Consider the following 13,663-nt stretch of genomic DNA (forward strand, 5'->3'; position numbering starts at 1 on the left):
AACAATGAGGAACTACAGTGCACTGCGTGAAAAATGTATGTAAATTAACCACAACGGTAGAAGTGTTTCTGATCGCCACATGCAAACGAGAAATTAGATGTTATGAACTGAACAGTGTTGTTCATACCAAGCAAAAACAATTCATAGACTGCCAGCAAACTAACTTGGATTAGCTAGTGCTACACGTTAGTTAGCTCGTTAGCTTTGGTGCCAGAGACACGGCTTCTCGAGCAATATGGACCGAATTACAATCGACACAACCACTAATACATTCGCTTCGATTTCACTTTTCAACGGAATGGTCGTGATTCTTCCAAACCAGCCTACCTCGCAGGCCCTCTTCTCTCACATCTGCCCCCAAAACCGTTTCAGCCCAACTAGCTCCGCAGCTGGCGCAGCCACTTTTTGTAACTTACGTTTGCCGGAAGTCGATCACAGCTGTCGCAAATGATAATAAACACAAGCCGCGCGAACTTGGGCAGCGGCGGTGTCCGCCTTGGTGTTTAAGGAAAAAAATATTAATTATTATTTGCTGTATAGGTTTGTTGCATTCTCGATCGATTTTCATTTCGTGATCGTCCTCCAATATGATTAAGACATTTGGGAAATTTAAAATGAACCGTGAGTTGGCTCGTTTTTATACACTGGGATCTGAGTTTTGTTCACTACTCACGAGCTTTACAGATTTGAAAGCATAGTTATTTAAAATGAGAAGTGTGTTTAATTCTCCTTTATGTTCCACTAAACAAAACGGACGCTGCTTCTTCACATATTTATTTGAATTCAACATAACGGACACGCACGCGTCCCTTTTCTACTCGTTGTGTGTTACACTCTAAACCGTCCGTGCCGCAACATGCACCAAACAACAATAATAACACTACTGTTACGAAGAAGCAGTGCTGGGAAGTAACAAAGTACCAGTCATTTCATTTTTATTTTTAATTTTACCGGACTTGAGTACGCCTTTCAAGGATCTGTAATGACTTAAACATATTCAGTTTCGGAGACTTTCACCTATTTCCAAGCAAACGTCTATACGTTGTTTTATTCGAGCACATTTCCAGCACAGCCACGTTACTTTAGTAATAACACCACAACAACAACAAAAAGAGAAGACACTTAACCTATCACACTACTGATTTTGGATTGCTCATCGATGATTCATTAGATCTAATTCATATTGTAAATTACAATGACGCCACCTACACTATTTGTTCTTTCTCCCTGAATTGTAATCGGGATACGCATAAGCGTTTTGGCTTCATGGGTCTGTTATATCTGGGCACTGGGTATGGCAATAAATAAGACAGGTGCGCACATGGCGGCAGAACAGCAGCCTCTAGGGTTGAGATGCGGCATCGCCCCGCCCGCCGCGCCCCAAGCCCCCGACCCCGTTGCCTCTTATCTGTGAGCGCAGCAGACGGCCAAGTGCTTCTATAATGAGCCCCGTCCGACGGAGATGACATTCAGAATAATCCAACAATCTTTCTAATACAACAGGAGATATTTTGTTTTTCTTAACCCCGAAACGCAGCCTCTTCAACGGGATAGCTGTTGCTGGTGGTCGCCTTACTAATTGGATTACAGTGATCCATTGTTCACACCATGGCGATCGCTCACGTAGCCACTGAATACGTTTTCTCCGACTTTTTACTGAAGGATCCAACCGAATCCAAGTATAAAGGACTGCGTCTGGAACTGGCGCTGGACAAAATTGTAACGTTTCTAGCCGTCGGGCTTCCTTTGTTTCTCATCTCCCTTGCTTTCGCCCAAGAGGTCTCAGTCGGTGAGTTCGCCTTTTTTTTTTCTGATGAGTATATTGTCATTTCTTATTATGTATAACATAATTATGTATTCCTCTAAAAGCTGCCAACCCATATAACCCATGACCTGTTTACCCTTGTTTCGTTGGTCGTCTGTTTTCCCCTAAATATACTGTCTTATTAAATAGCGTGGTCATTCAGTTTGGTTAATTAAGACATGTGGTTCGAATGAGCCTGACTGGGGAGTTATCCCCTATCCGTGGCCAGAGAAGGAGGTGGAGACACAGCAGAGGACGACGTGAGATGAGTATACTAAGACCAAGACCCCTCCCTTAAGGGAGGGGGAGGGGGTCTTAGTGCAATTCCAATGGACATTCCAATGGACATCAATTCTCCCGAGGAGAATTGATGTCCATTGGAATAAGTATAAAACGGTGTCTGACTCACAACCATGCAGCACACTGCATTACACAAGGCTGTGGTCATAATACTTGATTTTTGGCCTATACGATAGAGTTGAAGGAGTTGATCACCAGGAAAATGTTCCAGAGCCATTAAAGGAAGCGCTTATCTTTAATAAAAGCCCCCTTTTTATTTTTTTTTAACTCGTATGGGTTGTGCTGCAGATACCAACATCTGTCGGGTTAAATTCACTTCCACCACTTGTTATAATTGGTTAGTGTGTCAATCAATCAATAAATCCATCAATAAATACAATCAATCAATCAAGCAATCCATCAATTAATTAACCAATCATAACAAACATTCCTATCCTACCTTTGTACAAACTGTAACGCATAATAAAATTGAGAGGTGGACAATAAGGGTCAATGAACTGAATCACAGCCCTTAGCAAACTGAGTTTAGGGCTATTCAAGCTAATAATGTCCCTTTAACTTCCTTTCCCCACTCAGGTTCCCAAATCAGCTGTTTCGCTCCCACTAACTTCACCGTGCGACAAGCAGCTTATGTGGACAACTTTTGTTGGGCAGCAGTGCAGCAACAATCACCGAGTTCCCCACTCTGGCTCCACAAGGTACTTAGTGTCCGTTTCATAGACACATTTTTGCTCACTGTGTCTGTAGAGCAGGAAATAAAGCAGCACAAGTATTCAGGTTCCATCAATTATACAGTAGAGAAAGTGTAAGACGATCCGAAATGGCATTCTGTAGCAGCCTCAACCATGGCGAGAAATCAACAACAGAAATAATAATGATAATAATAATAACAAAGGCATTATTATTATTATTATTATTATTATTATTATTATTATTATTATTATTATTATTATTATTATTATCATTATTATCTAAAGTTTTCCATTGAATGCACAGCCGTAGTCTCTTGTAGCCCAGTGTAGGGGGTAGAAGGGCATGCCACCCACAAGGCAAGTATTCAGTTACAGCGAGCCGTCCTGCTGCCGTTTTGCAATACCACACTCTATGTATGTACTATGTATAGATGCACAATATAAAAAAATCACAGAAACGAATGTTAAATGTGATATAAGGTATATGGAAAATGATACGCAATTTATTCTGAATCATTACAATTTTGTTCTCTCAGTTCTTTCCATACATCCTGCTCTCCCTGGCCATCCTCATGTACATCCCTAGCCTGTACTGGCGTTTCACCGCTGCACCTCACTTGTCTTCTGACCTAACCTTCATCATGGAGGAGCTGGACCGCTTCTATAATCGTGCCATTAGATTAGCAAAGAATCTGGCAGTATTGGATGGCAAAGATGGGCCCGAAGATGCACAAAGGTAAGATATGAATAAACAAATGGAAGATTGAAGGGGCGCAGGGTATTAGGACTGAATTAAATTGCTTTTGCTAACTTTTCGCTCATTGATCATAGATATTTTCATTATTATATTATTACATTCTTGTTTCACATAGACATTGCAAAACATATTTGAGTTATTGCATAGAAATCAAGAGATTTTGTACTAAGTATGTCTCACTTTCACTAGTGCTCTGGACCTGACCGAGGGCTGCTTTAAATTCCCTTTAGTGGAGCAGTATCTGAATACTAAGCGCTTCTCTCGCTGGCTGGTGGTAAAGTACTTGACCTGCCGCGTCTGGACTCTACTGACTCTATTCCTGGCCTGCCTCTACCTGGGCTATTACATCCAGCTGGCCTCACTCACGGACGAGTTCCCCTGCGACTTGCACACAGGCGTGTTGAAGAACGACACTATGATTCCGGAGGCTGTGCAATGTAAACTGGTCGCCGTCGGAGTCTTCAGGGTTCTCAGCTACATTAACCTGGCAGTGTACGTGCTGCTTCCTCCCTTAGTAGTGTACGCAGCCCTGGGACCAGCTCGCCAGAGCTCCAGCTTCCTGAAACCTTATGAGATGCTACCAGGCTTTGGCGCTTTGGGCCTCGCCACTCCCTTTTACAATGACCTCAGTATCTACCTGCTGTTCCTGGAAGAGAACCTGAATGAACTCAAATCCTTTAAATGTCTGCAGGTAACTCAAAGCGCATGTATATACACTTGGTCTTTCTGTTATTGTTATAAGTTGCTTTATTCTTGCAATGCTATTCTGAAGAAAAAAAAACAAATCTATATTGAAATGTGTTCTGCCGCACTCCAATCTAGGTACTTGGATTGCTGCAGGAAGTTGGTGATGAGTCATTTGACGCTGTGTGCCTACTTCGAACCCTTGGCCAGGTGAAGACAGACAATGTGGACAGTAAAAAGCCCCGCTCTCCCAAAAACAGCAAAGACACAAATATACCCGAGTCATAATTCCTGTGAAAGATGAGCGATAACAGAGTGTTAGTCTTCCAGAGGATACTGTTTAGTCCTCATCGTTTTCTATTCGGTTTCTATACTGATGTGGGCAATATAATCTCAAACAGTTTCTTATTTTGCTCAATGACTTTGCACTCAAGGTCTTAATTTTTTAATCAACCGGCAAGATGTTAGCAACGACAAGCACTGCTTCGGCGAAAGAAATGTATGACTAAGTATTGAATTGTTTAGTGATATTTGGATATCGCTCAAAGGCCACAGAGGAGAAGGTACGGATCAAAAAAGGCTGTTATATTTTCTGGAATAAAATCAGGTTGTTTTTCTTTTCCTATAGAGAATGTTACTGTTTTCAGGGGTATTGCAAGCGCCTCAAATCATTATTTAGAATGTAAGCCATTTAAGGGTTCAAAACTAGACACGTACAGTATTTTACCTCGCTAAACGTTATGACAAAGCATCATATCACTGCTGGGCACTCTGAAAGTATTATGTCTCCAGAACCCCAGTAGACCGTTGCTTCAATGCAGTTGCATTATATGTTACCCTAGACTTTCCAACTTGATGGGAACTTTGAATTACAATTATTAGTATTATTATTATTATTATTATTATTATTATTATTATAATAAGTGTATAACATATCACTGTGATGTACAATACCTCGATGTAAAATGCAACCCTTAAATGTTTGCTCTTGTTTGGTTCAAGTTTTTCCAAATGCTTAAATGGGAAACCTTAATCTTTGAGCCATCACACCCCGGAAACCACTTAGTACGAGAGGCACTTTGGCCAATGAGAAACCAGATGGAAGCAGGGGCTCTTTTGTTACTCACAGTCAGGTAGCCAATCAAGTACAATAACTGAAAAGTAAATTATGATAGGCTTTGATTTGTGAAATAAAAATAAAGTATTAGTCCACGTCATGGATTTATATAAAATGCTGAAATGAAAAGATGCGGTAACTTTAGAGACTACAATATCTTCCCTTCAGTTTGCCAGATCCATTAGTGTTGTATGTCCTTCCCCACTGTGGTACTTGTATTGATCTGCGCTGTAGGAGCATTTATATTAAATTGAGATTAAATAAAACAATTTAGAAATGAATTAATGAAATGAAATGATTTAAAATGACCAATTATTTGTGTGTTTGAACTTTTTATGTTTTCATTTGTTTAGTTATCTCTGACGTTTGTTGCCTTTTTGGCAAAAATGCACTTTTTTTTTTTAAATAAACACATTAAGAAATAAATGATGTGTGACCATTTATTCATGTTTAAATATTTGTTCATTTTTCACTGTGCATTTCTTGTAGAGATTATTATCGCAAGAATTTCTTATTGTTAAAGAATTTGTGATTTTTGAATACGATTCCATTTCAATTTGAAAAAGAATGAATAGAAAATAAAGTCAAGGGACAGGGTGGAGGTAAGCCCTATTGATTTATCATCGTGAAGTTTCTCAAGTCAAAAAATAATAATGAAATCAAATAATAATTAAGTATAATCATAATACTACTACTACTACTAATAATAATAATAGTACGTGCACGTATGTCAATACATTCAAAACATGAGGCAACTGAAGTTGTACTTCAGTGGGCGGAGACCTTTCGTGTTGTTCCCGATCTCTCGCTCTGATTGGCCAATCCCCGCGTTTCGTCATCTATGCGGACCAATAGGATTCGGTAAAATAAGTACAGTTTGGATTTGGTTGAAGAATACTGCTAGCATACTCTGTCGTTAGTTAGAGGAACCGCTGGTGAATACTGCCCACAACTTACGCGTTTATCTGCCCTTTGTTTTGTATGCCGGTGAGTTTATTTACCATTTCTACTACTACTCCGTTCGCAAGCCTTTAATCTCCTTCTGCTTATGCCCAGTTGTCCAGGACTCACAGCTTTAGCTTTGTTCGAGTCGTTTCTGTTTTGTGTTTTTGTTGTTGTTGTTGTTGTTGTTGTTGTTGTTGTTGTTTTTTTTAGCTTAGCTTAGCAAGCTAAACGCAAGCCCCGCTCCACTGGGCTGGGTCACCACTGAACTGTCACAAAACAATAACACTAAATGTCACGAGTGTTTCTCTCGACGCGCGTCTTGAAAACCGCTTCCCGGGTTCACTTTTACCGGTGCGCGTTAAAGCCGTGAAGACGTCGTTCCCATCAAGCGTAACGCTAACCATGGCGCTTACGTTCTGTCTACATGTCCACGTTAGGGTTCCGGCACATCGTCCCCAAACGCGCTGATTCAGAGTGGCCGACGGACTGGCGGACATGGGGGAGCCTCTGACATTCTCGTCCTTAGAAGAGGAGCTGGGATACTGGAAGGAGCAGTCAGAGAGACACCAGCAAAGGTGACACTTGTAAAACACGATGACGCTGTTCCGTCATCCTCTCCACGGTCCCCACGATCGGATCACGGGTTTCTTACGTCTCTATTCCGCGATGTTCAGTGTCTTGCGTTGTGTGGTGTGGTTGCATCTTTTTGGCGAGTTTCAGGGGTATAACCTGGAGCAATGGTTCTCAAGGTGGGGTCCGGGGCCCCCCACCGAGGGTCCGTCAGTAGCTTCCAGGGGTCTCCAGGAAAATGGTTAATTGTTAAACTCCACCATTATTTCAAGATGCCAGCACCGGTTGAGTGTGCAATCGTGGCATACATGGTTTCACTGTTATTTCGATATAGTATGTAGGTTTGGACCACATCATATCTAACGATAAAAAGCCTTACCTCAAGTTATGGTCCTTGATATGGAAAATGGTTGAGAATCACTGACCTAGGGGTCTCTCTCCAGGGCTGAAGAGGCACAGGAGGAGCTTCAGGAGTTCCAGCAGATGAGCCGAGATTATGAAGCAGAACTGGAAATGGAGTTGAAACAGTGTGAGAGTCGGAACAAAGAGCTGCTTTCAGACAATAGCCGACTCCAAATGGAACTGGAGACCATAAAGGTAGATCTTGATCTAGGTCTCTGCTTAACACACACATACACACAGATAGCCACGGCTTGCACTGCAGGATGTACCACCACCACTATCGCTCACAACCTTTAGGGGCGTTCACATAGGACACGGTGTGTGCTGCACTCTAAACCCCATTATTGTGTGTTGGTTGTGTCGTCCAGCATCTGGGCTGAGCCAAGCCTTGCGCAATGCTACGATGAAATCCCCGCTGGGCCAATAGGAACAAGAAATGAAGCAGACAGGAAGTGTGACAAATAAGGCATTTCATGTGGTATGGTTTTGCTATAGAAATATTATAATACAAAATATAATTGATGTAATATCACATATATGCCAACCAAAATGTAAATAATGAATTAAAGGTACCTTTATACCTAAGTGTTTAAGGTATTATTAAATGAAAATAATACCTTAAACACTATTCCTGTTGCAGAAGAAATGACAGTAGTAATGACAATTTTTATACAATCAAATTTATTTCCGAAAATAAGAGAACATTTAGCCCCCCCACAAGCCGATGTGCGCTATACTGCGCATCCTATGTTCATGTTCAAGTTCAAGAGATTATTTGTCACATACATATACATACGTAAAAGCCCAAGCTGTGCATCTGCACTATACCAAGCGGTGAGCACAGCGCACACCGTGTCCTATGTGGGGGGAAAAAAAACCGTTTCTGCCTAGCTATCAAGCAGCTGACAGCTATTTTTGTTCAGTATTCCACAGGGAGGGAACTTTAATGGATGGAGTGAATAAAGTATTGTGCTAAAAACCCATAATTGCTCAAGGACAGTGGGACACAGTGAGGACAAAAAGTAACACTGAGACATTTGTCTCTGTAAATGTCTATGGGATATTAAAAGCGCCCATTTTATAAGGATATTCAGCGATATGGCAAGCCTATTTAGAAATGATTTGATCCTCTGTGTTTGCAGGAGAGGTTTGAGGCACAACATACTGAGGCCTTCAGGCAGATTTCGACACTGGAAGGGGATCTGGCTCAGACCACAGCAGTCAGAGACCACCTGCAGAAATATATCAGGGAGCTGGAGCAGTCTAATGATGACCTGGAAAGAACCAAGAGGTCAGCAGGGGGCTCCATAACAACGTGACAATATAATGCAGATTGCGGATGTTTGAACGCGTGCTTACAACATCCCCTCTCTGTTTCCTTTCCTAGGGCAACCATTATGTCTTTGGAGGATTTTGAGCAGAGGATGAACCACGTCATTGAAAGAAATGCCTTTCTGGAGAGTGAGTTGGATGAGAAAGAGAACCTGCTTGAGTCTGTTCAGAGGCTAAAGGATGAAGCCAGAGGTAAATAACAAACACACACAGAAGCTGCTCCTTCAGTTTGCACCAACTGCTGAATGCCACTATTCTAAACTTAAAACTGCTTCTTATTCCTGAGTCTGTGAAATTTGAAAGGAATGGTAATTCCACATATTCTGCGGAGCTATTGATTTGATATGGAGTTTCATGCTCTTACCCTTCATGATTTAATCATTTTATCTCTTTATTAAAGATGTATACAAAGGAGCAGTGTGTAAGATTTAGTGGCATCTAGCTGAATGGACTTGGCATAAATGGAATATGATACTCATAAGTAAGTTTTAGTGAGTATATAATCCGAGGAAAATAAGAATCGTTGAGTTTTCATTCCCATTCCCTTCCCTCCATTCCTCTTCCACGGAGTGTGCCATGTTGAACCTCTGTTTCTACAGAAGCCCAGAACGGACAAACCAAGCACTGGCTCTAGATAGTGGTGTAACAGAACGCAGTTGATCCGTGATCCATACGGATCGCCCCCCGCGGTTCGGCTCGCATGGGAACCGCGGATTAATTGAAAAATGTAACCGTCATAGTGAATTAGTTTTTACTGCCGCTGTTACTTTTTAAAGTAATAACTTCCTAAATCTTGGTGCAGAGTTTCAGTGAAAAGAAGATAGACCAGACGGAAGTATGCTGTGTTTTACTCTGAAGCGCAATGATTGATTGGTTTACGCTTTGGTGCACTATGTTGCTGCTACTTTAGTCTTAGCTGTGGATACAGAGGCAGCTTGGAGAGGGACCATAGATATAGAAATGTAGATACCTCATTGGCCACTGCTGTGTGTCGCCGCTTTGCGCCTGTCCATCCTCCATATTGGAGTGGTCAAGATCAGCTAGTAAACAAATACAATGCCTATTGAGAGATGCAGCCTTCTCTACAAAATCGACTGTAACTGGCTTAATTCTAAAACGATTTTCGTGAAACTTGGTTTGTTATAAACGTGAGAAATTGAACATGATGCTGGTTACTTATTAGAATTAAATTCAGTTACTGGGGAGGATCTAATCATATGTATTCTTTTACTACCATATTTAAGGTAAGAAGTTATCATGTGTGCCTCATATTGCACTTTAATTTAACAATTGAGTGTTGAATATTTTAAGATTTTATTTAAACATTGGACATCTTGAATATTGTTTTCATTTTAGGCCATGGGCAAAAGTTCCTTGCTTTACGTGTTTTACAGAATAAATGGAAAGAGAAGTTATATTTGTGTCCCCCCCCCTTTTTCTTTATTATTATTACTATTTTTTATATCTTTTTTTGCTGATCCAAAAAAGTTAATGGTCCGATCTGTATCTCAAAACCGCGATACGATCCGAACTGTGAGTGTTGCGATCCTTTGCACCCCTACATATAGAGCGGGCCTTTTCGTGAGGTATGCGGCCACCATAGGTTCTCCTATACACTTGGAAGGGAAGGGTGAGGGGAGGGGTTGCAATCGGCAGTTGGTTGCAATCTTCAACTGCCACTAATTGTTACACGCTGATCCTTTAAGTGAAGCCTTTTACCTTTTCTTTCACCTTTTGACCTTTTATTTACTTGGTAACTTTTATGCTTTTATCGTTGTCTTTGTAGATCTTCGCCAGGAGCTGGCAGTGCAGCAGAAAGAGTGGCGACCATCAAGCAGTTTAAGCAAAGACATAGACAGGACCGAGCCCCCTCGGCCATCATCTGGCAACCCGTCCCTTCCTTCCACGCCCTCGAAACCTCTCACCTCATTTGCCACCCCCCCTCCATCTAGCCTCCGCCGAGGTAAGCGAGAGCTGGGGAAGCCAGATGTAGATGACACAGCTGAATAAAATTTGGACAATGTAATATTATTATTATTATTATTATTATTATTATTATTATTATTATTATTATTATAATGTAGTATTATTGTTGTTATTTATGGCACTCAAAATGATTGACAGAATGACATGTATTGTTTTAAAAAGTGTTTCAAAGCCAACAATTAACTTGCCAACAGCAACGTCTGGAATTTAGAACCACCTGTAATTGATTATGATTTTCTTGGGTCTTGTTACCGGCACAAAAGACTGAAAGTCACAAGTATATGGCATATTGGAGTGGAAATGTGTCATGATGATATTATTGTGTCATGTTTAATTCAGCTAATTTTGTTCATTTATTGAGTTGCTTTTTAATTGCTTGAAAAACTATTGTAAAATTTTAGGAGATGGTCTAACTGGGACTCCACTGACCACGTCAGCTAGAATATCTGCACTCAACATTGTTGGCGAGCTGCTGAGGAAAGTTGGGGTAAGCTTTTTCTGTGTAAATCTATATCACCCCTTAAACCTTAAAGGTACCAATTGACTTGTTTCGTCCTTTTCAGAATTTGGAGTCGAAGTTGGCATCTTGCAGAGACTTTGTGTACGACACATCTAGCAACAGGCCAGCGCTCCCAGCGGGTCCCAGCACTCCCAATGCGCTCACAGGGTTAGAAGGAAGCGCCGAACTTCAGGCCAGAGGCATGAGTCCTCCTCCGCAGTACGACAGGTACGTTCGACAAGCAAATGGTAGTCCAGCTCTCAGAGCTATCACAGAAGGTCTGACCTGAGCTGTTTTCACACTGTTTATGGTGATTTTAATTTTGATGCATCATGGGAACCTAAACCGCTGTTATGTTCTATGGACTTTGCTACCAATGGCAAAATATTAAAGTATTTTTCTTCTATTAAAAAATGGAATTGTTAAATTCATGCTAGCCGCTTTTTAACCACAAACTACCTATGATCAGAATGAGCTCTGGACGTTTCCATGTGTATTTTGCTCACGAGTAGTGCACATGATGCTTTACCTTCCAGCTTGGTGAAGCGGTTAGAGTTTGGGCCAGCGCCTCCGCGAGGGATGTCTCAGGGCGCCCAGTCTCCACAGGGCGGAGTCAAGATCCTACTATGAGAGCGGGAGAACGAGCACCATCTCATCTCTGCGTCTCCCCACCCCCCCCACCCCCCCACCACTGGACTACAGCCTTGAGATTGTCACGCGAGTTGTCTTCACGTCTCATCTCGGGCCCCCATGAACTATGTGAATGAGAACACCACTTTCCTTTGCTTCCTGCGCCACGTAACCAGCAGAAGGGCTCCTTCCTTCCTTCACTGAGCTGTATCAAGTCACACTGTACGCCACTACTTAGTTGGTAAAAAAAAAAAAAAAACAACTCAGACCCCTCCGTAAACTGGGGTGAGCAAAATAATAATAATAATAATAATAATAAAAAAAAATGCTCCCCCTCATTTACTCTACTGTATTGCGTCTCCTGCTGCATAGGGCGTTAACCCATGTTGCTTAGAGAAAAAACGTAATTGTTTTAGCGTAGTGATATCTATCTAAACAGCCACTTCAAACATGTTATAGGAACTGGAAGTGATAGAGCTATTGAAACCAAGAACCTGGATCCCCATTTACAGTTTCACAACATATCTATTAAAACCTAACTTAACTTCTATACACTGTTAGAGCAAAAGTACAAAAATGTTGTACTGTTTAATAATAACGAGAACATAGGTCAAATGCGGAAATACTTGTAGTTGTTTGCAGAACAAAATTATAGGTAAATCCTGACTCGGGCAATACAACATACCAAACGTTCCAAAACAAACAGTACTTTAATTTGCATTTTGCATTACATACAGTGAAAATATGCGCCTGTTTTAAAGCGTCATTCCTTCACAATATTGTACAATGGAGTCTTGGATGCAGTCAAAAAAGTATTGTAACAAGGTTGCTCCTCTACTGCTATAGAAATATTTCTTGTGGAAAGTGGGTTTCGAACTAATCCTACGTCAGAGTTGATTTGAGCATTTTAGCCGTTGCTGCCTACCTCCTGGTTCCCTAGGCCTTGCATTGCTGTCATTCTATGCCTGACCTGTGTCAATTGGTATTTTCAGTTTTTGTAGAAGTAATTTGTGTTAAATTCTCTCCCAGAACAGCTGCAACAAACTACTACTCGGTTCCTGTTAGCAGTAGCACAAGTCGTCTCGATAAATATCAAATGATATCAAACATCATGAATTTAAATTGACCCAAGTGCTCTCTCATGTCCTCCTAGTTTAGACAAACCTTATTCAGAAAACCATTGGGATGATTACTCTGTGATTGGCAAGCTTTGTGAATGTTTCGATTTAACAGCATTTTCCTTGTTTTGGAAAAAGGATTTTTATATGACAGAATGTTAATTTAACTTGTTTTACAATTAACTTTCTTTTGTCTTTGAATAAGAAGAGTAAATTGGCACATCAGGGAGAACAGAATGTAGTGGTACGTTTGGGATGTATATGCTTTAAGTTTTAGTTTTGAAACGTTGATCCCTTCCACTTTCAAGCAAATACATTGAAGACACTGAATTGATAGCAATAATCATAGGTTTTAAGTGTTTAAAGAATAGCACGGTTTACAGTATATAGCTGTGGAGTCTGTATTATTTTGTTTGCGCTGCCTTTTAGTTTGAGACGATTTGAGAATTATCATGAAACATAAATTTGAAGTAAGTTTTAAATTGAAGTCATATCGGTGTGTTTCTTCTTGATCACAACCTTTGCTCCCCACAGTCGGCTACATACTGTAACTAAGTAAAAACCTTCCAGCCTGTATCCTGATATGTGGGGTCTTAATTAAAACTATGCAGTACCTGCATCTCCAGCCTTCAGATTGTATTATCCATTCAAATTCATCATTTAAGGAATTTAATAAAAGAGAAATGCGTAAGGAGCTTCAGTGTGCAAAACACTTAAAACAATTCCCGCATTTTATTAAATGCCATTTAAGCAAGAATAATAAAAAAAAAAAATAATTCAGGCATACTTTTTTTGTTTGTTTTGTATTTGATTCATACCCACGTAGC

General features: G+C 40.7%; 2 protein-coding genes across 2 annotated transcripts; both read left to right on the forward strand.

The window, feature by feature from the left end:
- Positions 1-1,608: 1,608 nt before the first annotated feature.
- On the forward strand, positions 1,609-4,525 carry LOC307229078 (pannexin-1-like; the record flags this gene model as incomplete). Its single annotated transcript, XM_079998952.1, has 5 exons — positions 1,609-1,789; positions 2,681-2,802; positions 3,333-3,532; positions 3,743-4,244; positions 4,376-4,525. 5 exons carry the CDS (start codon positions 1,609-1,611, stop codon positions 4,523-4,525), a joined length of 1,155 nt encoding a protein of 384 aa, XP_079855078.1.
- A 1,720-nt stretch (positions 4,526-6,245) lies between these two features.
- LOC307229656 (nuclear distribution protein nudE homolog 1-like) lies at positions 6,246-13,318 on the forward strand. The gene is made up of 9 exons (XM_079999689.1): positions 6,246-6,341; positions 6,737-6,874; positions 7,313-7,466; positions 8,414-8,562; positions 8,659-8,795; positions 10,390-10,566; positions 10,991-11,076; positions 11,153-11,316; positions 11,625-13,318. Exons 2-9 carry the CDS (start codon positions 6,795-6,797, stop codon positions 11,716-11,718), a joined length of 1,041 nt encoding a protein of 346 aa, XP_079855815.1. The 5' UTR covers positions 6,246-6,341; positions 6,737-6,794; the 3' UTR covers positions 11,719-13,318.
- Positions 13,319-13,663: the final 345 nt, after the last annotated feature.

The sequence above is a fragment of the Zeus faber genome (assembly GCF_960531495.2).
Source record: "Zeus faber genome assembly, chromosome: 4".
Lineage (NCBI taxonomy): Eukaryota > Metazoa > Chordata > Actinopteri > Zeiformes > Zeidae > Zeus > Zeus faber.

Excerpts from the sequence above, each read along its gene's own strand:
- LOC307229656 (XM_079999689.1), top strand. The coding sequence starts at position 6,795 with ATGGGGGAGCCTCTGACATTCTCGTCCTTAGAAGAGGAGCTGGGATAC. Across the intron at positions 7,467-8,413 it reads TGGAACTGGAGACCATAAAG|GAGAGGTTTGAGGCACAACA; the intron begins GTAGATCTTGAT and ends CTGTGTTTGCAG. Across the intron at positions 10,567-10,990 it reads TCCATCTAGCCTCCGCCGAG|GAGATGGTCTAACTGGGACT; the intron begins GTAAGCGAGAGC and ends GTAAAATTTTAG.